The sequence below is a fragment of the Zeus faber genome (assembly GCF_960531495.2).
Source record: "Zeus faber genome assembly, chromosome: 16".
NCBI classification, from domain to species: Eukaryota; Metazoa; Chordata; class Actinopteri; order Zeiformes; family Zeidae; genus Zeus; species Zeus faber.
Genome location: NC_137202.1, coordinates 26,535,273 through 26,560,987, shown reverse-complemented (window position 1 = coordinate 26,560,987; position 25,715 = coordinate 26,535,273). Strand labels below are relative to the sequence as shown.

General features: G+C 47.7%; 2 protein-coding genes across 3 annotated transcripts in view; both read right to left on the bottom strand.

Moving 5' to 3' along the window:
- Positions 1–2,468: 2,468 nt before the first annotated feature.
- npas4l (neuronal PAS domain protein 4 like) lies at positions 2,469–8,503 on the bottom strand (the record flags this gene model as incomplete). Its single annotated transcript, XM_080016465.1, has 10 exons — positions 8,484–8,503; positions 8,021–8,142; positions 7,106–7,269; positions 6,662–6,807; positions 6,426–6,525; positions 5,718–6,000; positions 5,507–5,616; positions 4,288–4,423; positions 2,599–3,791; positions 2,469–2,497 (listed from the first exon to the last, which is right to left on the bottom strand). Exons 2-10 carry the CDS (start codon positions 8,119–8,121, stop codon positions 2,469–2,471), a joined length of 2,262 nt encoding a protein of 753 aa, XP_079872591.1. The 5' UTR covers positions 8,122–8,142; positions 8,484–8,503.
- A 3,261-nt stretch (positions 8,504–11,764) lies between these two features.
- Positions 11,765–25,715, bottom strand: part of klhdc3 (kelch domain containing 3) — a 36,499-nt gene continuing 22,548 nt past the window's right edge. For both annotated transcript variants that reach the window (XM_080017088.1, XM_080017089.1), the window contains exons 9-11: positions 19,419–19,492; positions 17,076–17,154; positions 11,765–14,663 (exon numbers count right to left, since the gene is read on the bottom strand). In XM_080017088.1, the coding sequence (XP_079873214.1) occupies positions 14,597–14,663; positions 17,076–17,154; positions 19,419–19,492 (220 nt within the window). In that variant the 3' untranslated portion in view covers positions 11,765–14,596. The remainder of the gene's footprint in view (positions 14,664–17,075; positions 17,155–19,418; positions 19,493–25,715) is intronic.

The following is a 25,715-nucleotide window of genomic DNA, read 5'->3' as shown; positions in this document are numbered from 1 at the left end:
CAGGAGAGAGAGCCGAGACCCCGGTCGTGGAACACCGCAGGTTTTCCTCGCTGATATGAACCGAGAGGAGGAATCGTTTCGGGAAAGAAGGGGCAGCGTACGAGTCAGCCGTCCCCGGTGGGATGCGGCCGTCGGGACGGTTTGTTTTGCCGCGCTGCTCTTCTCGCGGCTGTCCGCCTGGGAGAGCTGCAAACAACGCAGCTTTCCCCCTTTTGTGTTTGCTTTCATTTGTTTTTCATCGCCGCCGCCGCCACCGCTCCTCCGCAGGCACGTGACGTGGGAGCGAGGCCTCGTCAATCCATCACTCTTTTGGATTTTGAAGGAGACTCCTCCTGACTGTTAATTGGCTACGGAGCTCCGCTGAGGCATCGATTTAGTTAATTTGATCTCATGTCCTCTGAGTTAAATGAAGAAGACAGGGCTGTCTGTAATTAAATGCTGCGTTAACGCAAGTAATGATAAGGAGTGTGTGTGTGTGTGTATGTTTACACCCGAACGCTCACAGAGGATATTATAGAGTCGTCTCCCGGTTCAGTTTGTTTGGTCTCTGCCACAGCCCGGCCCTGACTCTCACAGCCGAGCAGCCGCACCGTGACCAGGACTCAACTCAGCCTGAATAAGACGAACAAACAACAACAACAACAACAACAAACAACTCCATTCCAAGTGAAGATACACGGGAAAGAAATAGGAAACTGGTGGTAGTAGGAATAGGAGAAATTGCGGGAGTGGTCATAGTACTGTAGAGGTAGTAGTAGTGGTGGTAGGGCGGGGGGAGGGGTAGTACTAGTAGAGTAGTAGTTATTGAAATAGTATTAGTAGTAGTAATAGTAAAGTAGTACAGGAGTAGTAGCAGCAGTAGAGCTTTACTCAGTGCTGAAAAATGGGGAATTACCCTCGTCTCCTTAGTGTAAGGGAAGAATTGCTTTTTGAATGGGGAGGCCCTTTGTGTCTATCGCCATCTAGTGACTGTTTTTTAATCAAACGTGTGTGTGTGTGTGTGTGTGTGTGTGTGTGCGTGCGTCTGCTCCCCCACTGTTTAGCCGCCGTCTATAAACTGCCCTGACGGCCAATCAATCCAGCTCTTTGTCTCAGCCCTAGGTATTAAACATGCAGAGACCCTGCTCGTGTGTATGAGCGGCGCTTGATCCGTGCTCCGCCGACGGGCTTCCATTGACCTCCCATCAACAATATGTGAAAATCAATGCGGCCATAGAACGGGCCGATACACTCTGGAGCCGGCTGGCTGGCTTTAGCAGGCTGAATTGGGGGGCACGTCTTGCTCATCGTCGTCGTTTGACTGTTGGAATTAAAGATAACATTTTCACTACACGACGACGCCGTTTCCCAAGCAGCCCTGCCGATGCGACCGGGCCGAGTATGCAGCATTGTGCTATTATCCCCCCCCCCCCCCAATTCTCAAATAAATATTCTGCATTCGGTGTTAATGGAGCGTGATGAGGCAACGTGTGCTGTACCTTCATGCCACTGGCTGCATTTACTGCAGACGGCAGAAAGGGGGCAGTACCGCACATACATACACTGATAGGGAGCTGTCCAGTGCTGAAGGGCCACTCCTGTGAAGAAAACCACCGACGCCATAATTAATACCTGCTGTAGTTATTTATTTGCAATTTAAAAATGGCTCAACAGACTTACATCTCAATAATACTAAACTCGTACCGATACAGAGCAGACAAGGAGGAAAAAAAAACCTGAATATTATTATCTAAGAGTGGGGAAGGTGAAGTCGCCGTCATTCCAAAGATAAATAAGTAGAATTCATTGTAGCCAGGTAGGTCCCGTTATGAGGTAGATTCCTTTTTTTTTTTTTTTTTTTTTTTTTTTTAAGTAGCGATCGACTTCCTCATCCTCACCACCAACCTCAACCAGCTGAGAAGAAGACAGAAGAACTACATTAGGCACATCGGCGTGAACGCGATACACCGAACCACCGCCGACGGTTCCAAACAGACATCACATGGTGCGGCCCCGGTGGCTCCGGAGCGTAGGAGATATTCTTTCAGATTCATGACTGCGGTGGTGGCGTCGGGGCCAGCGGCTGTCGTTAAGTGCTCAGGAGTACATTGTAGTCGTTAAGGGTTACACTGATAATAAGGTATTCCCTGTCACACAGTAAGTTGTGGTGAATAAACTAAAAAAAAAAAAAAAAAAATGTAAGTACCTTGGCCAGACAATGAGACGAGAGAAGAAAGACAATCGGGTAAAAAGGACAAAGGATAGAATACTGTAACAAGACACTGCTTAAGGAACAACACATTTTGGTCCAATAGGGGATACTTGGAGGATCTACCGTAGACGCTGCTGTATTATCGTTTGGTGGCGAAACCGCTTCCGACTTTCAGAAGTCTTTTCTCAAGCTCTCTTTGTGTCCAGCGGGGAAAGTAAATGAGAATATCCTGACAATATGTCATACAAGTGGTAGCGCGGTAAGTCACAGACTTATTTCAGTACAAGGTTTCTTCAAGGAGTCCATCTGAAAGAGACGGTTGGAAGAACGTTAGTGTCGTGTAGTGTTGACATCGGGAAATCATTCATTTCTGGCTGTACAGTGTAAACAAAACAAACATGTCTTACCCTGCTGGAGACTAGAGTGCATGTAGTAGTTGAGTTGATGCAACCCAATGTTTGGGTCCTGGCTTCCCAAACATGGAGTGAAAGGGTCCATGGCGAAGCTGAGCTGCTCCACAAGGCGCGAGCCGACCAGGCCGGAGGGCGTTTGAGCCGGGGGCCCCGCGCGGGGCGGGCGGGCGACGCTCATTTCACCCGGAACGTAGACTTTCTCGGCCACCGCGTCCAGGTCTTTGAGGATGCTGTCGAACAGGCCGTCGTCCAGGACCGGCTCGGGTTTGAGGGGGAGCGCGGCGGGGAGGGCGCCACACCTCAGCCAGTGGCGGGCGGCGGAGGGGACGCCCTCCGGCGCCGGGTCCGGGGCGCTGTACGTGTCGAAGCTGCTGGCCAGGGAGGAGATCTGCTGTGCCAGGATACTAATCTCCGCCCGCTCCCGGTCGCTGTAGCTGAAAGAGTCCCGCGACGTGGGCGAGGGGGTGGGGGTGAGGAGGCCCGCGAGGGCGCGCGGAGGCGGCTCGCCCCGGGGAACAAGATGTGCCTGGAAAGTGTTGCCCCCTTGTGGCAGCTCGAGGAGGGGGAAGTCCTCCGGGTCCAGCGTGCAGTCCCCCGGGCTCTCGCACATGTCTGGCCCCGAGAGGCAGTCGGGAACTAATCGGGGGTTGGCCGTGCAGGCTTGTATGTCAAAGGTCGGAGATAAGGGGGGATCGGCGGTAACAGCGACGGCTCCGCGGTCAGAAGAGTGTTCTGCGGCCGCTTGGAGGGAGTGAGAGGGCGAGAGGCGGCCCGCGGGCCCGGTGTCGGGGAAGGGGTAATAGGCGGGGGAGCTCTCCGGGGAGGACAGCAACCGATCGGTGTAGCTGCGCACATCCATGAAGAATTCGGCAGCGAGCTCCTCTTCCTGCCCGGGGGAGTCTGAGGACGCGGGGCTGTAGGGAGGCGTGGAGAGACAGGGTATATGGCCCTCCCCCGCGGTTACAGGCGAGCCCCCGTGGCGGGCGGAGGCGGGCGCCGCGTAGCACATTTCACGCTCACACCCCCTCCTCCTCTTGGGGCCGGGCCCCTCGACTCGGCCGTCGGAGGGGCCCCGCCTTTTCAAACCGTTTGCCTGGGACATCTGGAAGACTTGAGATGGGAAGCGGGAGTGTGGCTCGGTCAGCGGTTGGTTGATCTTTTGCGTGAGAAATTTGGCTTCCGTTTCACTGCAAAGTAGTAAAAAATATATATTTACTAATTATGAGAAAGAAATTATGAAAACAAATGTTATATTATATCTATGTGTTAAACACCTTGTAATATGCACATAATAATAATAATTCATATTTCTACCCATAACAATTATTTAGGCTGTGGATAGTATCACATTTTATATATTGGTATTTATATAGCTGACTATTTCTGCTTTGTAATTGTTCTTTTGTATTTCTGGGATATTTGTATATATTTGACAATTTATTTATATTATTAAAAAATACTTTTTAAAAGTACTTTTGTATTCTATTAAATTTAATTATTTTAATTTTTAAAAAGTCGGACTGTTTAGCTTTTTATTTTTTGTTATTTGCATTCTAATGGTCTGCAGTGTAACGCGTCAAACCTCACCGTAGAAAGAATAATACCGTTTATGTAAATAAATGTACCTGGCGAATTAAAACGGATTCCGATTCTCAAACCATATTTTTGGCCGGTTGCTCTCACCCGATGAGAAGGTTGTCGCAGGCGACGCCCCGGCCGTCGGGATCGCACGTAGCTCGAACGTAGACCCAGGCCCACGACAGATCCTGGCGCTGGAACCTGAGCACCGTCTCTACCTGGCAGCCTTCTTTTGTCTGCACTGGACCAGTGAGGAAAAAGCACGCACACGTCACGGTTACGATCCTGGTATTTATGAAACAATGTGACAAGGACAAAAGGCCCAGAAATGATTTTTTTTGCTGGGGTTTTTTTGATAAACACTGGACGCTAAAACTAAGACTTCTTGATGAAATACTACGGTGGCCCTGAGAGCCCAACACACTGCGACTTACGAAAACACGTTCAAATAGACAAAACACAAGCAAACGAAGAAAACACCTTCACCAACATGACAACACGTGGGCAGCGTTTAGAAAACTGCAAAACGAGCCGCGTCAAACGAACTGCGGAGCAAAACGCTTTGCAAATAGGGAAAACACCACCGCGTTAACGCAAGTGAGCCAGGCCGGATGCACTGATTTATCTGCAATAAAGGATATTAAAGTAAATGATTTCATGCCTGTAATTATATATAATAATTTATAAAAGTAACAACCTGGAGCCACAACTATCACAGACCAGTGGCGCCACACGAGACCACCGTGTCCAAATCCTCCATCTGCTTCCTCCATGCAATGAATAAATTGAAGAAAACAACTTTTGTATCACTTGTGAGTGAATCCCCGCAAACAAATCAAACAAATGAGTCACTGAATCGTTTGCAGATATTTCACTCAGTGAGTGACTGAATCCCCCTTTTCACCCAAAAGATTTGAATGGTTCACAAACTACACCACAGCACCACAGAGCCGGTAGGAGCTTGAATAAAAACTGTGGATTGATATAAAAGTTGTTTTCTTCTATTTATTCATTGCATGGAGGAGGCAGATGGAGGATTTGGACACGGTTGGTCTCGTGCGCCGCCATTGGTCTGTGATGGTTGTGGCTCCTGGTTGTTACTTTTATAAATTCTTATATATAATTACAGACATGAAATAATTGACTTTAATATATATCGCTGCCTCCGGTGTGGCTCACTTACGGTCCGTTCGACGCGCCTGGATCTGCAGCGCGTTCTCCAGTCGCTGCGCACGTGGCGGAGGATGTTTTCTTAATGTTCTTGTGTTTTAAGCTGCGGCGCGTCGAGCTCTCGACGAGCATCTGCCTCAGCGTCGGTACTCACTCAAGCTTCGATGGAAGGCGGCGCTGGTGTGGAGATCTTCGGGGTGGAGGAGACCGTACCACGACCGACCGGACATTTCTTCCACCGTATATCCCAAACAATGAAATACACTGCCACGGAAAAAAAGATACAAAAATCATTACACATGCGAATAGAACGGTTAAAGCCGCGGATCGTCTTGATCGGCTTTTTTAATCCGGCCGAACTCTACCTGCCCGACAGCCGGGTGAAGGTCATGTCCGGTGTGTGGCTGCTGCTGAAGCCGGGGGAGGGGCGGCGGGCCGGGTCGGTGCTCCGCCAGCGGTCGACTGTCGGGGTGCAGAGGGCCACGAACAGACGTTCCACAGCTGGACAGTCTGAGGGGGAGGAGGAGGAGGAGGAGGCGGCGGAGGAGCCCAAAGACCGGAAACCTCCTCTGACCAGCATGGAGCAGCTGCTGCCGTGCTGCAGCCTGAAGGCCTTGGAGGTGTGCATGCAGCACACGAAGCTCCGGTCTGGAGACGGGCGACAACACACTAGGGTCAGGGAAACCGGTTGACGCCCACGGGTCTTTTTTTTTATTTATTTATTTTTTTTTTAAAAAGGGCCTCGTCCACACGTGTGCGGATATTTATGAAAAACACCCCCCCCCCCCCGCGCTCCCGTCCGCACCAACGGCGTTTAAGAAAATCTCCCCGTCCGCGCGAGAAACGCAAAAAGCGGTTTTATTGCGCTGACATGAGCGCGCCGGGCCAGCGGGGGGCGATGATACGTCGCAGAAACTTGACGTCAGACGCCACGGAAGAACGTTTCCAAAGGCTGGTGTTTCCAGTGACTTTCTGAAAACACAAACGTTGCGAAAACAAAATCGGTTTTCCGAAAGACATCCCCCGTGCGCGCGGACGCGGGGCCTCAATGTCGGCATCGGCGTGAAAGTTACCTGCCGCCGACGTGCCGCTCGCCTCCAGGTTGGACTTGACCGCCTCGATGTCGGGAGATTCCACCATGTCGTAGAAAGTGTCTCCTTGAAGGACGTCCACCTGCGGAGGTCAAGGGGGTGGTTAGGCCCCTGGTTAGTCTGCGCTCCGCCAAGGGACGACCCCAGCAAGCACCGCCCCAAAAAACACCCCCAACATCAGCGTCAGTGAGGAGGCGGAAGCGGCCGGGGCCCCTCACCATGGAGTGACCCAGGTACTCGGCCACGTTTTCCGACACGTACACCAGCCGCCCCCGCTCGGTGGCCACCAGGATGAAGCCGTGCAGGGCTTGAAGGAAGACCTCGTACGGCAGAGCACAGCCGGGTCCCTCTGCGGCCGGGAAGCCTGGAGAGAGAGAGAGAGAGAGAGAGAGAGAGAGAGAGAGAGAGAGAGAGAGAGAGAGAGAGAGAGAGAGAGAGAGAGAGAGAGAGAGAGAGAGAGAGAGAGAGAGAGAGAGAGAGAGAGAGAGAGAGAGAGAGAGAGAGAGAGAGAGAGAGAGAGAGAGAGAGAGAGGAGAGAGAGAGAGAGAGAGAGAGAGAGAGAGAGAGAGAGAGAGAGAGAGAGAGAGAGAGAGAGGTCAATCCAGGGCTGTGTTCAGATCGGGGGGGGTTGGAGTCATGGTAAACCTCCGTTGGGGACTCACCCTGGAACAGGACGGACTTCCTGACGTAGGTGCAGATGGCGGCCATGGAGTGCAGGTAGGAGAGGTGCTCCTGGTCCTCCCGGGGGAACGGCAGCAGGGCGCGCATGTTCCGGATCTCGCCGTTGATCTGGTCCCGCCGGGCCTTGGAAGCCCCCTTGGTGGACCTGGGATGGACCATGATCGAGGTGGGGGGTCAGCGGCGGAGGCACCGACACGGAGGGCGAGCGGGCTACGGCACGGGGCGGCGGCGGGCCGGGAATCGAACCGCCCTCTCCGGCCTCTGCTCGGGGTTTCCAGAAAAACCCAAAACAGCTGATGTCGATTTAACAAATTGACGACAGTAACTGATCTAAATAAATATTAACAACCAATCCTTTTTTTTGTTTGTTTGTTTTTTTTTTTAACAACGCCGCCTTTTCGACCTATCTCTCCCTATTGAGCCGAAAGGGTTCCTATGGTAACGGCTGATCTGCGAGGCTGCCGGCTCCAAACACTTGTCCGCGTGCGATCAGCCTCTATCTGGGCCCGCGCCGGCTTTTATAGCCGCGGCTGTTTGAGTGTGTGGGCGTGGGACACGGGGGGAGGCTGGGCTTCAGCTGCTCTCACATTACCTTATAAAGTGGGCACCACCCCCCACCACCCCGTCACCAGAACAGAGAAAGCGCCACAAAAGGACACAGACGACCACAAGGACCTGAAAAGCCCCCAAACCCCGGCCGGAGGGGACGGCCTGGCCCCGGCTAAAAAGGGTGATTTCTCCGTCCCAGGGAACGTCTGGTTTTTTTTTCCTCCTTTCTAGTGAACGCGTGATTCTCTGATGGAGTAGAATATTCGAGCCACTCCATCAACGCCGCTCTCTCTCTTTTTTCTCCTCATGTATATACGACGTGATAAGAAGGCCGGCGATTCACTGACTTGAATCTCCTGCAGACGGTCCGCCGGTGATCCGCAGAGCACTGGTGCGAGGGGCAGGCGGGGCTCACGTGGCGTTGGCAGGAGTCGCACCAAATAGTCATTTTCGCTGCGTTTTAGCCAACCTGGCAACCCAAAACAGCATTGAGACACAGAACACCATCACATTGAAAACACGTCACTGATGCCAGTCAATCACCTCCCGAATCATCTCACGAGTCACTAATGATCTCAATTACTGCAGAAGTCATTATTGGTAAATAGTCATTTTCACAGGAATTGGCCAGATCTGGCAACCCCAGTTCAAACTCCATCACAGAGGAAAACAAGAAGTGACGTAATCCCTGACTCTGAACGGGCTTCGACTTGATGACGTGGTTCTTTCAATCCCATCTGACGATAAAATGAAACAATCGGCGCAGAGGACGGTGGCCTGGAGGACGGTGGCCTGGAGCGCGTCTCTTACCTTGAGGAGGTGCTGGTGTGGCGCCCCCCCCCCCCCCCTCCGGGTCCCCTCCTTTTATACACCAGGCCACGCCCCCTTTTTAACCAGGAAGGAAAAACAAACAAAAAAAAAACAAAAAAAAAAAAAAAACGGGAAACTGTTGCTCGTTGCGACGCGATGACGCAGGACGCGCAGGGGGCGGGGCTCCAGGGGGCGGGGCTCCAGGGGGCGGGGCGCCAGGGGGCGGGGCGCCAGGGGGCGGGGCGCCAGGGGGCGAGGCCAGTTCGGAGGACGCCCAAGTGACGTCAGTGCGTGAGGGTTGACGCTGCTTCGCTCTGAAAAGGGATCTTTACGCGCAGCTCTGCTCCTTCTTTACGCGCAGCTCTGCTCCTTCTTTACGCGCAGCTCTGCTCCTTCTTTACGCGCAGCTCTGCTCCTTCTTTACGCGCAGCTCTGCTCCTTCTTTACGCGCAGCTCTGCTCCTTCTTTACGCGCAGCTCTGCTCCTTCTTTACGCGCAGCTCTGCTCCTTCTTTACGCGCAGCTCTGCTCCTTTGCAGCTCTGCTCCTTCTTTCCGCGCAGCTCTGCTCCTCGTTGCGCCATTATGACCTTTGCTTTTTTACTTTGATTCTTTACTTGACTCGTGTTCTGCTTTTACTTTGTTATTGTTTTGGTTCCCCCCCCTTCCATGAATGCCACGGACTTCCACTTCTGCACCTCCTTCTTTTTGCACATTTTAACTGTACATTTTACACTTTACCATGTGTATATACATATGTTTGTACATATATTTATATATAAATATGTTTCTTAGTAATTATTATATGTTGTATGTAGATTTGGAGTTGTAACCAAAGTAATTTCCCCCTGGGATTATTCAAGTATTTCTGGGTGGTGTCAAACTGTTGGGGGCCACCGCCGTGTTGAACTTCCAGGGGAAACCGGCGTTTTTGAATTTTTTTTATCAATTGATTTATTTTCTCTCTTGCACGTGAATGAATTGCCTCCCAACCTCTTATGATCTATTTAACTGCGTTTTATGTCATGAAAACATTAAGTACATTTGCGTGGATTAATTGAACATTGTGATTTGAATTTTTAGGTTTTTTTTGCAGGTCAGATTTATCAACATATTATCACCACGTAGAGGGCAACGTACATTAAACTGCCCCTCGGGCCGGATGTGGCCCCCGGGTCTGCAGTTTGAGGCCCCTGCTTTAATGTAAAGCACTTAAATTAAAGTGGTAATCCGTAAAATAAGTTTGATTGCAAAAATGTTTTATCCCACATCTATTTAGCTGGTACCTTATGAAACAGCCGTTTAATGGATTTGCGCTACTTATATTTGCATGTGGCTCTACGCTGCAAGGGGCGAGGTCCGACAATCACAGCAAGAACGCACTGATTGGGGAAAGGGCTGCGGATGTGATGAACCAGCGTGGCTAGTTGTGGGCAGTAAACTACACTGTCCATGTGGAACGTGAGAGATTTTTTTTTACCTATTTACTTTGTCTCCACGTCCTCAATTGGCAAACAACAAAAACAATCAAAAGAATTGATGAAGGCGTGGTCCGTCAGAAAATGTAATTTTGTGGATATTACTTGCGATTGGTGAGAGTGTATATTTGTTTTGTATTCGAAAATTAAGGTTACCTTTCTGAACACCATTTGAAAATTCTATATGCGTACAATATCGTGTTTGTTTTAATTAATGGATATTAAGAGTGTTATGTTATTATAATGTCATATGTTAGTGTCTGAACAGCACATTTGGTGTCTAGAGTCAGAACAATAGACTCCCATGCTGCCCAGTTAAAGGTGCTATACCTGTTGGAGAAACTGGAACAGCACTGGACAATGCCTAAAATCCCTGGGTCTGAGTCAGTGGGTCAATTTTCTTTTAAATTTCTTTAATTTGTTCAACTTTTTTTTTTTTTTCTCAAAATAAAATTACATCATAATTTCTTAATTCAAAGTAGAGAAAGCAGAAGAAATTGATTTTTTTTTGTAAATGTAAGCAATTGTTTTTGTTCTTTCAAGCCATTTTTTTCCCCAGTGGATGACTGATCAGTGAAAAGCCAAAGAACGGCTTTTAAAAGACGTTTTTAAAGCAGCCTCGTTTATTTAGACCATTTCTTTTTTCCGCTTGTCAAGCGTCAGTATCTCACCTTTTGGGCTGCATAAATAGAGGGATATTAAAATAAAAATATATATCTGAAAGACAAGTTTAAAATCCAAATGCTCCCATTGTCTGAGTAAGAAATGCCATTTCAACGCTGATTTCTCTCAAATCCCACAAAGGAGCAGCCTGCAGCCGCACCGGCAGAACTAGAACTTGATTTCTGGTGAAATAGATACTAGTCAAAACAAATCACTTTGGACAAATCCTCCAGTCTCTTTCTCGAGGGCCGGTGGGATTTTGCTGGGATCGGAGGGGAAATTAGAGAGCAATTTGGTTCAAGTGTCTCTCCGCATTAGCGCCTTTGCCGTGCTGACCCCTGGCAGGCCGCGGAGCCAGACTGTGTCCAGCGCGGCCCCGCTTCCTGTGCGCAGGCATAGCCAGTCCGGACAGGGTGTCTCTAGCCCACCGCTTTGGGGGCTGACCCTCAGTCTGCAGCCTGCACTTAACACTGCAGATAACACGGTTTATGGCAGCGGGCTGGTGACAGACGGGAACAAACTGGCCGGGCCGCTTACTGCCAATGGCCACCGAAGGGAGACATCATTGGGGTACGCGTACAGGGCAGAGGCTCTTTTCAATGATGGAACACTCCAGACCAGCCACATGCCCCCCTATTAAGGAGTCTGCTCTGGACGAGGGGAAGGAGTCGAGGACACCCCACAACCCAGCCAGACTGAGCACCCACTTTAGGTGTTTGAGAAGAGGGGGAGCGCGCAGGCCGGAGGGTGGGAGACGGAAAGCCAGTTCAGATATTCTGCGGTGGCTCCTGGAAGGAATCGGGAAACGACTGAACGCCGCAACTACAAAGTTTCACACGACTCCAAAAAAAAAAAAAAAAAATGGGAGGGAAGTCACTGGATATGACAAACCAAGAACTGGGCACCAAGCAACTTCATTGCTAGAATATCGGATATAAACCGTAAATTCCACACATTAAACACGGCATCAAAGTCACTGCCGCGGCTGATTCAGCCACAATTCAGCCGAAAGGTTTCAACCACCAGCTGAAAATGAAAGATTGCTTAAATAACCCAAGACACTCCAATTAAATTATGTCCGATACATAAAAAAAAAACTGACTCCTCAAGCAGATGAAACTCCTTCAATTTATTAGTTGTATTACTATACAGCATATTGCACAGGACATAGAGACCACCCCTGGCAGTTTCACCCTGGCAAGCTGGGGTGGGCTGGGGCTGGGGGTGGGGGTGGGGAGGCGAAATTCAACCCTGAATGCACGTTTTCTCAAATACTGTTCAATTTGTCCCGTACCTTCCTGCTCCATGTCTTCCACTGTGTGACCCAAAGGGAAAGAAACCAACAGCCACGTTCTCCCGTTCAGCTCTGATAGTCCTGTGTCAGAAAGTCCTTCATCCACCTAAAACAGTTCAAATCAGCCAAATAAAGAGGGGCCAGCGGGGTGATTGTGGGGGGGGGACCACGACAGTAGCGTTGCACTTAGATATGATAAGGCCATCTGAAGTTACTGCAACATCCCGAGTGAGTATCAACTCCTGGAGCTTTGGAGCGTGGATTGGAGATGGGGCCTCTTTGTTTGTCTTGATTATGAGGAAGTGACGTTGTGTAGCGGTGACTTCAAATCATCATCGGCGCCATGACGACGTGCGGCTTCCTTGTTTCATCGCAGTCCGTTGATTCCCTGATGAGTTCTTGCCTGGAACTGCCGACGCCCAAAAGCTCTGAGACGCACGCACACGCACACACACACACACACACACACACACACACTCTCTCTCTCTTTCCCCAATGAAAAACATCCATACATTTTGGTACTGAAAGTAAAAAAAAAAAAAAAAAAGCAAGCCGGACAGAAAGAAAGGAAAAGAGAGGAGACTTCAAAACCCAAAAAAAAAATAAAAAGTTTACGTTTTGGTGTGGGATCAACAGTTCTATTGGGCCTCTGCGACCGAGGCCGTGGGGTCCGTGTCACAGGGCTGTGGAGACGGACGTGGAGTAGACATGACGTCCACGCGTCCGCGTCCGAGGGGCGGGGGACTCGCTGAGTCAGTCACGTTGGCACTGCTGGTCTGGAAATGAGGAAGATCCATCGGGTTGTGAGACAAAAAAAACAAAACAAAAAAAAAAAAGAAGAGAAAGAAGCAGAGCGGCGATGCTTCCTGTCTGTAAGGCTTCAGTGCCCCCCTCCCCCCATGCGGTCGACTGCTTTACTTGAGAGGAGAACTGTAAACACTTGATGGTGTGGACGACAACTTCATGGACACGACAAAAACGGTGACGACAAGAAGGTCTAGGAAGTGGAACTGCTGATGATGGTTGATCCCCTGTAGTCGAAGCGTAGACGTGTCAAAGCGTTTTGTCTGTGCTCTACCAAGTGACCAGTGTAGATGGGGGCGACAGGTAGGACCAACGTTGTCCATCTCAAAAAAAAAAAAAGTTGTTGTAAATATTGAAACCTCACGAGATTAATTTTTTTCCTTCCGATTTTAGATGGTGGCATAGGTTTTACGCAAATTGTTAGTTTTCGTGTCGGTGTACGTGCTTCACGCCGCACACTGCGGGCGCCTCCACAGCCTCTCACGTGTCTGGATCACGCGGTGCGCGTGATTTGGACAATAAGACTCCACCACAACCGGGGCGACCGAAGCAGGCCGGGCCACGGTCATGACAAACCGCCTTCCGCGACCTGCGCCCGCTGCCTGGCTTCAGAGCGCGTCCAGATGGGACCACGTGCGTGCACGTATACGCAGTATATGCAGTATATGCAGCATAATGCTTCCTGATGACAGCCTTCCACGTTTGGCACTGAGAAACAGGGGTGGTGTATTGGTCATCTTACTGGCACTCGACAATTTTTGGAGGAGTAGAACATTCCAAAAAAAGGCTGAAACACAAATCAACCCTGTGGTCGGCATCTTCGAGGGGGAAAATTGGAAGTCACCCGACGTAAGGGCGGAGCTTCTGAAGGAGTCGAAGAGTCCGTGACACGTGCTACTGGAGGAGGTAGATGGGCTTGATGACTTCTCAAAGCTAAACGCTGCGAGCCGACACGCTCACAAACTGTCTCTGCGACGCCAGGGGCAAGCGTGCGAGTGAAAATGCAAAAAAATATAATAATAATAATAATAATAATAATAATAGGAAGAAGAAGAAAAATAAATAAAATGCAGAGCAGAGACAGCCGTTGCCACCTGTCGTCGTGTTCCTTCTCCGCTTTGTCGTCTTGACATTGAACACAAAGGGAATCTGTCGTTTCCATGCCTCGCCCGCTGCCTTTCAGTCCCTGACCGAAGGCGGGGCGCTGACACGGGTCACACGGCCGCCGCTGGGAGCGTGGAGTCGGTCCGTGTCCTCCTCGGCACTGGGGACCTTTGGCTCAATTTAGTTTTTTTTTTTTTTTCGTGTGCTTATTGTTTAAAAGTCCATGATTATCATAGGCTTGATTGGATTTCTAGAGAGGTTCGTACGAGGCAGGTGCTCATTCCGCTCCATTAGTTTCCCACAGGGTCAGCGTCTCAAGGAGCAACTGTTTAAAACGCACAAAACATTTTTTTTTTTTTTTTTTTATAAATCTGTTATAATACCCAATTCATACAATCAATCTTTTTTCATTGAGTTTTGAAAAAGGGAGAACAAACAGAAAGAAAAAGTAGCCAAGCACCTTTCATTAGACATTAAAAAATAAACAAAAAACAACAAACAAAAAAAAAAAAAAAAACATAGTCCAGTCCAGAGTCCAGAGGGAATAATACACAGGGCGGCCTTTTTGGAGAGTACGCAGAGCTTGGTTTGAAACTTTGAAGAGAGCAAAAAAAAAATCCCTCAGAGTGTGGAAAACAACTCGGAGGTCCAGGTCCAAACTGTACAGTAGAAAATGAACTAAATCCCTTGGCCCAGTTGATTGTAAGGACAGTAGCCCCGGGGTCCTGAGGCCGAGCGGGCGGCCCTGCGTCCGCCTGACGTTCCGGCACACTCAGCCGTGAGAGGAGAAGATGGGCCTGCTTATGTTGCTGTTGGTAGTCATGGCCGCCAGCTCCCACCTGGAGTGTGCACAACGAGAAGAAATGACGGCAAAATTAGAATGGATGGATGTTGTGAAACAACGGGTATCCAATGTCAGCCAGACAGAAATTTAAAGTTAATACAGTAAGAATTAAATGTCGGCCATAAATTCAATGTTTAAGGCATTAAAAGCAGAAAAAAGAAGGAAAGGAAAGCTGGTGTCCAAATGAAGGACAATTTAGGGACCATATCAAAGTCAATTATTAGATGATTTCTCTCACTATAACTCTGCTCCTAACCTCAATAAACTCCCTTGGTTCTTTGCCTTATTTTAGAGGACGTTGCAGTCTGCTGGGAAGTCAAACGTCCAAGGAGATAAAAATGTCCTATTTTATATCAAAGCGTGACATGTGCAGATGCTCCTGAGACGAGGTGTTCTGAGGGGCTGACGAGAAGGCTCCTGGGTAATGTGAGAAGCAGCAGCAGGGGTTGGGCGCTGCCTCTGACCTGATGACAGGTCAGAGGTTGAGCCTCACACTGTTATCACTGGCTCTGGTTTCACACTCACTCCCCGTCAATTGCTACGTGCGTTTTGTGTGTGTGTGTGTGTGTGTGTGTGTGTGTGTGTGTGTGTGTGTGTGTGTGTGTGTGTGTGTGTGTGTGTGTGTGTGTGTGTGTGTGTGTGTGTGTGTGTGTAGCAGTGCTGATTGGCATTGGGCGAGAGATGGCAATAAGGGGCAGCGGGAATCAACGAGACCCCGGTGACCCCCCTCTAAAAGCCTCTTAGGGTTAGAAACACAACTGCCATTAGGAAAGTGAGCAGTGTGCAAGGTGGCAGAGAGAAGCAGAGGGGGGGGGCGGCTTAGGGGACACAAAACGTTACCCCAGTCAACGACCCATGGTTGAGGCACAATTAAGGATCAAACTACTTCAAGTTGCCAATAATCCATCATCACACATCATCTAATGAGACTAATGTGTATGTAAACCGTTCAGCCACAACATTAAAACCACCACTAATAACCTCTAATATTGTGTAGCTTCCCCCTCGTTCCGCTAAAACAGCTGTGACCCGTGGAGGCATGGACTACACAGGACCTCTGAAGGTGTCCTGTGGTATCTGGCACCAAGACGTTAGCAGCAGATCCTTTAAGCCCTGGAAGTTGTGAGGTGGGGCCCCCATGGATCAGACTTGCTGTTCCAGAACATCCCACAGATGCTCGATCGGATCCTAACCCCGCCCATCCGCATGCGGAAGAAAATGTGATTCATCGGACCAGGCCACCTTCTTCCATTACTGAATGGTCCAGTTCTGATGCTCACATGTCCATTGTAGGAGCTTTCAGTGGTGGACAGGGGTCAGCATGGACACTCTGACTGGTCTGCAGCTACACAGCCTCATACACAGCAAGCTGTGATGCACTGTGTGTTCTGACACCTTTCTATCACAGCAGCATTAACTGTTTCAGCAGTTTGTGCTACAGCAGCTCTTCTGTGGGATCGAACCAGGCAGGCTGGACTTCAATCCCCACGTGCATCAATGACCCGAACGCCACCCATGAACCTGTCGCCGGTTCACCGGTCGTCCTTCCTTGGAGCACGTTTGGTAGGTAGTAACCACTGCACAGCGGGAACAGCCCACAAGACCTGTGGTGTTAGAGATGCTCTGACCCAGTCGTCCAGCATCACAATGTGCTCCTTGTCAAAGTGGCTCAGATCCTTACGCTGCTTCAACACATCAACTTCAACAACTGACTGTTCACTTGCTGCCTCATACATCCCAGCCCTTGACAGGTGCCATTGGAATGAGATGATCCATGTTATTCACTTCACCTGTCGGTGGTTTTAATGCTGCGGCTGATCTGTGTAAATCAGCACTGTTCAGAAACACAGCAGCCTCAGTCACACTCGCCAGTAGCCACTGGGAATCACTATTTCTAATATAATTTGGAACCAAAGCATAAATCCAATCTCACAGATAAAAAGCAGAGAATACTGATCTTGTGAGTTGGAAAAAACATGAAGGGATCACTGATTGCAAAGACCCACCCCCGTGTGTTCCACCCAATTGTGTTCAAACAAAGCAGTAAGTAAAGTGAGCTGAGTCACCGATTTTCCAAAAATGAAACACGAAACAGGACCTCAATGCGACTACGTCACATTTGTGTTGGATTCAGGAATTAGAGAATTTTTTATGGAGTTAGAGCATCACCCCTGCTTGATACTACTGGGAGAGTGCCACACCCTTAAAAAAAATTGATACCAGAGTGTTTTTAACGCTTAATCGATGCTACATCTAAAAATGTTATTAACAAACCACGAAAATCGAAACGAGTCGAGAGGCAGTCCAGAAAGAAAACAGTCGGGTCATCACCAGACACAGAGAAGAGTTACGGCAACACGGAAACACGACGGGGAGGAAGAGACGAGGAAAAGGAGGCTTGTCTGACCTGATATCGTGTGGGAGTCCCGACTGCTCCAGACTGTACTGAAGAACAGCTATCTTGCATAACGTCTTCAAATTGGGGCCTGGAGGGGGGAGAAAAAAAAAAAAGAAAGAAAAGTATTAAATCATCGAAGTGATCACAATCATTAAATTACTGCACGTACTGAGTGAGGCGGGTCAGCTCTTAACCCGAAGCAGACAGTGTGCGCTATATTTATGAAACACCTGAAAAAACAGTGTGAGCACAACACACACACACACACACACACACACACACACACACACACACACACACACACACACACACACACACACACACACACACACACACACACACACACACACACACACACCTTTGAACAAGAACCAGGTGTTCACACAGAACAATGGCTGGGCAGTAGATCATATTTGTTCTTCTGCTTACAGTAGTATATGGTCATGAAAATAAGTGTCTCACATCACACTTGCACTAAACGGCCACTTGGCAAATGATAATAACGCAAGGTGGTTAAGACTAGGGGAGGCTGTTGATTTTTCACGTGAAACGTGGGCTTGTGAAGCCCTTTCAGTCCGAACCATAATAAGGGACTATTATAAATGACGGATTCTGAATGTAGTTACATGGGCCGTGTTGTGATACAAAGTTCCTTTAGCCGGCAGAAATTCTTCCATATGACCCATCTATAATCTGAATGGATGACCGCGACACTCGCCTCTGCCCATTTCAATGTCTTGGTTGCACGGAAGCCACACTACTACACAGCCATATGGACGGTGACAAATAGTGGCACGCGACCGGCACGAGGAGGTGGACGCAGGGGGTTCAGGGAACAGGCACTGCCAGTCCCCCTGTGTTCCAGCCCACGTACGCGGCCCCTCGCTGTGACCTATTACTGACCGCCCCACTGCTGACAGGAAACAGCTCTATTTGGAGGTTCATGAGGGGGAGGAGGAGGGAGAACCCGCCAGACAAGGAAGTTGGGCCAAGGCCAGACGCACTCGGCCAGGTGAGAGAGAGAGAGAGAAATAAAAAAGTAAAAATAGACTGTGCTCATACGGGAGAAGAGGCGGGGACCTTCCACTTGGATATTACAACGATATAAAGCAGCCCATCTCACGGGTTTTGTATTACCAACACATACATACACACATACATACATATACACATACATACATACATACATACATACATACAACACATATCCTACATTACCAACCCCTAAAGTTTTGACAGATTTAACACGTAAAGTGAGACGGAGGTTTTGTATAACATTAGACGGTGCATGTTCTTCACCTTGATACAACTCCATATCCTGTCACTCACTTTTAATGGGATATTCTTTGGTCCCTGTGTGGAGAACAACACCACTGACTTCCATTACTTTCCCAAACAGAGATTGAAAATCACACTTTGACAGAAATAGGACACAGATTGAAACGCCACATCCAAGGACACACAAAAAAACAAAAACAAAAAAATAAAAAATAAAATAAATGTTTACCTACTAGCCAGACTGGTTTGTTTTCAGTCCTCAACACCACACCTTGAAAAACAGTCCCATCATCAAGAATTGATGGCATACATAAGTTCCCCGAGTGCAGTGCTCAAGCCTAGTTTCAATATCATTTTAGACACAATTGCATGAGAAATGTCAGTCAATAATTTAGTAGGAAAGGTTTTTGGGAACAATGCAAGTGAATGGAGAGCAGAAGGAAGGGAAAGTTTTTATTCTGAACACGCAGAGGCTCCCGCCAAAAGGGAGCAACACTCTATGGAGTTACATCAAGGTGAGGAACACACAGTCGCACGCTCCACATCACTCCCATATCGCTTTGCCCATCAAGAGAAAAGGTCACGTTCAGCTCCTCTTTCTGTGAAATGCAAAGTACTTTACACTGTAGATTTGCTCAGAATCAGCTCAAGCACAATATAATCAGCGGCGTTGTATGTTTCAGTTGCTATGGATGTTAGCCCACGTCAATTTTGAGTTTTTTCAAAACAGTCAAGCATAAATTTAATAAATAAATAAATAATTTAATAAATAAATAAATAAATACATTTTTTTAAAAGCAATGGGTGACATTGCCGTGACAACAGAATTGCCAAAGCAGAAAATCCTCACACTTTGATTTGTATCTTGCTTCCCTCTAGAAACGGTGCAAAACTCTGTTGTGATGAAACAATTAATGGGGGAGATGACTGAATATGTTTGATATCCCAGCGGTAATGTCACTTAGTTGCAGAGGCAGAGAGAGCAAAGCAGGGGAAAAAAGCCACACCTCCTCAAAATAAGCACAGGTCATTTGTCTCCAGGCGTGGACAGTTAAGAACGGGAGATGTACTCACTGAAGTCCAAGATGTACAGGTCCGAATGATCCATGAGGTTGAATTCATCACCCATCCCTTGCTCCGGACAGGGGCTGTAAACAGAAAGGGGGGGGGGGGGGCAGAGAGTGTCAATCCATGGAGGTCAAAAAAAACAAAACAGTGGAACTGAGAAACTGCAATTTTTCCAGGCTTCACACCAATCCAGGAAATCCACAATGACCTCTTCTCCAACTTCCTGGGTATTAGCAGGACCGAGCAAGGCTGAGGTGACACACACACACACACACACACACACACACACACACACACACACACACACACACACACACACACACACACACACACACACACACACACACACACACACACACACACACTTTCCCTTTATGATCAGGAAGTTACCAGCCTGTATCTGCCACAAAAAAATGCTTTTATCAACCAAGTACAAAATCAGGTCCGTGCTGAGAAGGGGGAGGGAGGGGCACATATCGTCCCTCAGATGGCCGGAGTGGTCACCTTAATGCTGCGCTCTGGCTTCCTTATCAGGGGCCGGTGTATACAAGCCCCACAGGAAGCGCAGGGCCGCAGTGAGACGGCAGGCTGGCCTGTGCTGATAGCCTGCCTCCCTCAGCCTCCTGCAGCTAGTGCTATCACTGCACATCTGTTTCCTGCTAGTCACACACACACACACACACACACACACACACACACACACATACATACACACACACGCACGCACGCACGCCGGTCTGGTGCAACACTGAAGGTGAATGTAAACAATACATCTTAGCTCGTCCCAATCTCCCAAGCTCCCGACACGCAGCCTGTGTTCATTTCACAGAGTTTGGAGCTCTCATTATTTTATTCCACACCTTTATCCCCAAATAATCTCCAAATTCCTGTGAAATAGGGAAAACGCTACAGGAAGCAACAGGGTGAAGCCTGAGCGATCTATATGGATTAATCAAGGATAAATCAAGCCCTTCACCCTGAGGCAATACATTTATCACCATCATTTTACCAGATGCACATCACGCCTGTAAGAGTGGGGAACCTAGAAACCCGCTTGGATTAGGAAATAAATGTACTTGTATATCTGCCCAGAGGAGTGTCTCACTCAAACGCTGCGTTCACCCAACAGATAAGTGGAGGCGGATGGCACGGTGGATAATTGAGGAATTACTTCGCCAGCTGGATTGTGTCCCTTAAGGAATAAACTGGTGAAGCACAATTTGCTCCGCATGGACTGGCAGACTGCAGGGGCGGGGGGGCCGCAAGGGGCGGGGGGGTTTAACAGTAAAACAAAACCACTTGAAATGCTTGAAGCCAAACATACAAACATACAAACAAACAAACAAGCCAGTTGTTATAAATTGCCTCCTGTGGTAGATGAAATGAAATGTCCTCTTCCCTTCCCCAACCCTGGCTCCTGTTTTGTTTTGAACTCTCTCCCGCCTCCCGCCCACCGACTGACTCTCCATCAATCTCTACTCTGCTCTCCACTCTCTTTTCCTGCTGTTCCCCCCTCTCTCCCTCGCTCTCTCTCTCGCTGCGTGTTCAGGATGTTGTAAGGGTTTTACGTTGCTAATCTTGCTTAAACAAACACGGCGGTGGCTTAAAGCAGCTAGGAGAGGCGCAGAGCACGAGCGCTGAGGTCCCAGGGGGGCGGCTGGGGAAGTCATTACGCCCCCCCCCCCCCAGGTGGTACTCCACACTCGGCTTACAGCAGCGGCCTTCATTAGAACCCCCCCACCACCTCCATTATCTATTCAGCTATTAAGACCAGTCCATTGGCGTCTCTCTTTAACGGACAGACTGCCTTTCGCTGGCCGTCACAAGCAGACAAATATCTGGTTTTATTCTAATCCGTGTCCAAACGCCACCATTTGACAGTTTTGGCTCATTACCTTCCTATATCGTCGCAGTTAATATTGATGAGGCACGGCGCTTTGGTTACACAGAACAAGAAAAACATCAATTCGTCAATAAGTCAATTACTTTTCCGAAAATCCAGTTATCAACCAAATGAAGGGTACTGCTAACTAGAACACGCCATTGCTTCCAAATCCCTTCTCACAGGGGAACTTGCTACTATAAAAGCATTGACAAGACAAATAACCAAAGTGGAAAGATGGACACCATCCAGTTTACAGTAGCTGTGCCTTTAATGTGGAGGCCATTCCAATAAAAAGGCTGTTTGCCAGGGTATGGCAGAACTTCCCACAGCATAAAATCTTATACCCACAGCCCTATCAATCATACCAGATATTATTCTGGACACGTTAGATGGCATGTTATATTCTAATGTCCTCAAACAAATGACCTCAGACTATACATTTCAGCAAATTAAATAGCTCAGTAAATCCATCACTGTTCCAAATATTTCATGTACAGAATGGGATCCGTTGTTATGGAGAGGGCGAGATAATCATTACACGCAACAAAACAAAATCCCAACAAGCAGTGGGATTGTTGTTTGACAGAGCAAACCTCAACTCCCCCAGTATCCTCCTGATGACAGCGCTGCTTTGTAAAAACAACAAAAGCTACAGAACCTACAAACACCCGAGGGGAGGTTGTTATTGCACAATGGAAGAAAATCTTAGTGAGATAAGAAAATCTTAGTGAGATAAGCAGCTCAGGTATAAAACTGCTCTTGGGGGATCCTCTAGGCTGATGAAATTCACGATTTTGCTGCGTCAAACGAGGCCGACAATCCTGTCACAATCACAATCAGCTCACATCTTCTTCAGCCAAAAAACAAACAAAAAAAAAAACTGTGCCTGAAACAGAGCCCTTCGAACAGACAAGAACTGAAATGGTCAGGGTTAAAGTAAATCAGAGACCTCTGATTCCACACAGAACATAATAAGAAGAAGAAGAAAGAAGAAACAGTCTTTAATCGTCACACGACACTCCACAACACATGCTTGCACACACACACACACATGCACATGCTTGATGGTGGCCGGTGAAATGGCTCCTCTGCTTTTGACCCATCCTGGCTTGTCCTTCCTCCGGGGGCACAGCCAGGAGCAGTGGGCAGCATACGTGGACGCGCCCGGGGACCAGGTGATAAGTGTCCATCGCTGGTCAGACGATGATGGGTGCATGTTTTTGGTGGGGTCCTTACTGACGTGAGGTGGAGGAAACCCCATGTGAACACGGGGAGAACATGCAAACTCCACACAGAAAGGCTCCTGTTTGGGAGATAACCCGCCGGAGCACGGTGCCAACAGCGCCCCAGGCAGGAATCGAACCCAGGACCTTCTTGCTGTGAGGCAGCAGTGCAATGCACTGCGCCACCGTAACCACCTGACCTAAGGCGATAACAGATTTTAACCCTAGTTGACGGTATATAAACACGCTCCGACTTTGTCCCGCAGTGAAGCCAAAGGATCCATCACATTAGCCCGACCATGTTTTTTTTTCCATGCAAATATATATGATACAGAAGGTACATTTCAACGGTGCAACAAAATAAAACCTCCTTAAAAACCAAGACATGACGCGTTGAGGAGCTCCATCTCAGACAGAACCAATGGCAATGTCACCCTGAGAGAGCACAGCGCCGTAGCTCATCAACTGCTGCCCCCCCCTGGATGCCAACGCATACAAAGGTAAAGATGAGAGCGGTAAAAGAAGAGAGGAGGATGGCGTCCACGTGGGGAACAGGCTTTTTTTTCCATGCGCTCACGGAGGACGTTAGCCTGGGTGCGAACTCCGGCACAATGTTAAGCTCGGCGTCACACACCACCGACCTCTTCTAAAGGGTGGGGGTGGGGGGTGGGGGGACCTGGAGGGGGGATTTTACGCAACGTCCTGGTGTTTGATGACTCACTTGGTTACACGATCACCGAAGTATCATTATGTGTGAAAAGGCAGCCCTGGTTTCCAGTCTGAATGAACTCTTGAGCAACGCCCTCCCCCTTAAAAAAAATAAAAATAAAGAAACACAGCTTGCTTTAAACAACACTTAATGAGGGTGCCTAATCACCCTCACCCCAGTGTGCCGTGTGTGGGTGTGCACGCTTCTCACATCATCATTTTCCAAAGCTAGCTCTCTAACAACGTTAGAGAAAGCGATAAACCGCAGCCCTAAAACTAAATGAGGCCACACTAAAGAGCCTGGGAACATCCTAAAAAGTCTTCTTAAGGGTCCAGGAATTCTAGTGCCTGCTAATCCTGCAAATAAGCTTCTCATAAACACCAATTTGAAGAAGTGGAAAGAAGAAGAAGAAAAAAAAAAAAAAAAGGAGTAGTGGGAATTTCTATCCAGTGACACCTCCGCTGTGCCCTGTGTCGCTTCGTTGGCCGCATCCTCGTTCTCAACCTGTGAGAGAGATTTGATCTGCTTCCTTTTTCCTCCCTTGCTTCCTGTCCGAACCTCAATCCTTCACAACCCTGTAGCTCAGAAGGAACCCATCACACACTATAACTTCCTGTGGAGCACCTTATCACACAGGGCCAGATGTGTGTCACATTTTCTCATTATCCAGTGATGAAGTGGAGGATAATAAATATCGCTGCAGGCAGCAATACACGGGGTCCACAAATACAGTTATCCTGATTCTGTGCAATGTAGCACGAGTTACAATTTTTCTAATTTTTGATCAATGTTCCTCAATAAATATCGGTGTGAATCAAATTTGGAATCAAACAAGTATGAAACGTTCCTGTTGTTTGGGATAATAACTAGGAAACATTTGGCTTCTTTGGTTTCATCTGCCAATGATGGTGCAGGTTTGTTCCCTTCTGCTGGTGTTACAGACGACATGTCATCAGAGTGCTGCTCTAACACTTCCCGTACAATATCAACTGGTTGGAAACATCTGTCCATAAACATCCCATGTTGTTGTTTATCTCTTCATGTCTCATCTTCCGGACTTAAATCAGCATTTTCAATATTATCAATGCACATAGATTCACAATCGTTATTTGTGGCTTTTTCTTCTTCAAATTTGGAAAGAGAATTATTCCATTTATTGGGAAATTCCACATCCTTATACCACTTATGAATTCTCCAATATGCCAAATATAACTTTGTAATTACTTTACATAACAATAATAATAAATACATTTTATTTGATAAATATAATAAGTAAATGTTTGTTTTAATTAGTACCTCATTGTATTTTTTCTGTTTAGAATCTACAATTGGAAAATTCAGTTGAATAGATGACTTGTCTATATTGTAATGCAGACAACATTTCTGTAACTTTAACATTGATTTAGCATAAGAATTATTATGGAAGAACTTGTCAATACTTAGCAAAGTTAAATGAAAAGGTAGAAAGTGTTAAGTTTAACTTTAGGGAATGGATTAGACAAACGTTTCTTTAAAACAACCATTTACTTTTTACTTTAAACCAAATGTTGTCATTGTTATAACTTACCTTGTTGTATGTAAGTACATGTGCAGTGTCAGTTAGGGTAGGTGATGTATCTTGTGTATGTCAATTATGATGTATTTACGTAGGTTTATGTATTTACAGAGATTTGTGATAGTAGTCGAACTTGTGTCCTTTTAGTGATTAAATTTTTCGTGAATTACATTTGAATTATATTTTCAATAAGTGTTGCTTAAATTAAATACGAACACCGTTGTGGTATTTCTGTGAGTAATTACCATTACTATTTTCCCAATGCCACGCTGGATCTTGAACTCATCACTCAGTGGTACATTCAAGTGGATTCGACTACGAATTTTTGTGGACTACTGTTTTTCGTATTTTTCATTAATCCGGCCGAGTAATGGAGGCCACAGAGATAAAATATTGTCTGATAACAGATCCACAGACAACTTCCAGGTAAGAAGCTGCAGAAATATACATGTAAACGCATAGTTTGTATTCTTTAACCACTACACGGCGACAGAGTCTGCACCGCACACTGGACACGGTGCCAATATACATTCTGAATCAGAACCTGCACATTCATAGTAAATAGTATGATGACGTCATAAAGCGTCTTACTGTAAATCTGACATTGCTCATTTTGTTCATGAATAGTGGCATGTCAGTCAAGCACGACAAGCTGGGTACTCGGGTCAAATTTGGTTGGTTTTTGTGCTCCGTATGCGGATCGATGTGGATGAAACTTAAACCACAAGGTGCTCGTGACATACTGGTTTCTAACGACACCTCACCTGTGTTGGTAGATTCTGTCATTGTTGTGTTCTAGGTACTTTTAGCCAGGTTGGACAAATTTTGCCGTTGAATGCAGAATACCGTGTCTGAGATTTCGGCTAAATTTGGTTGGTTTTTCACCAATTTCTGCTTCGCATGTGGATCGATTTGGATGAAACTTCAACCA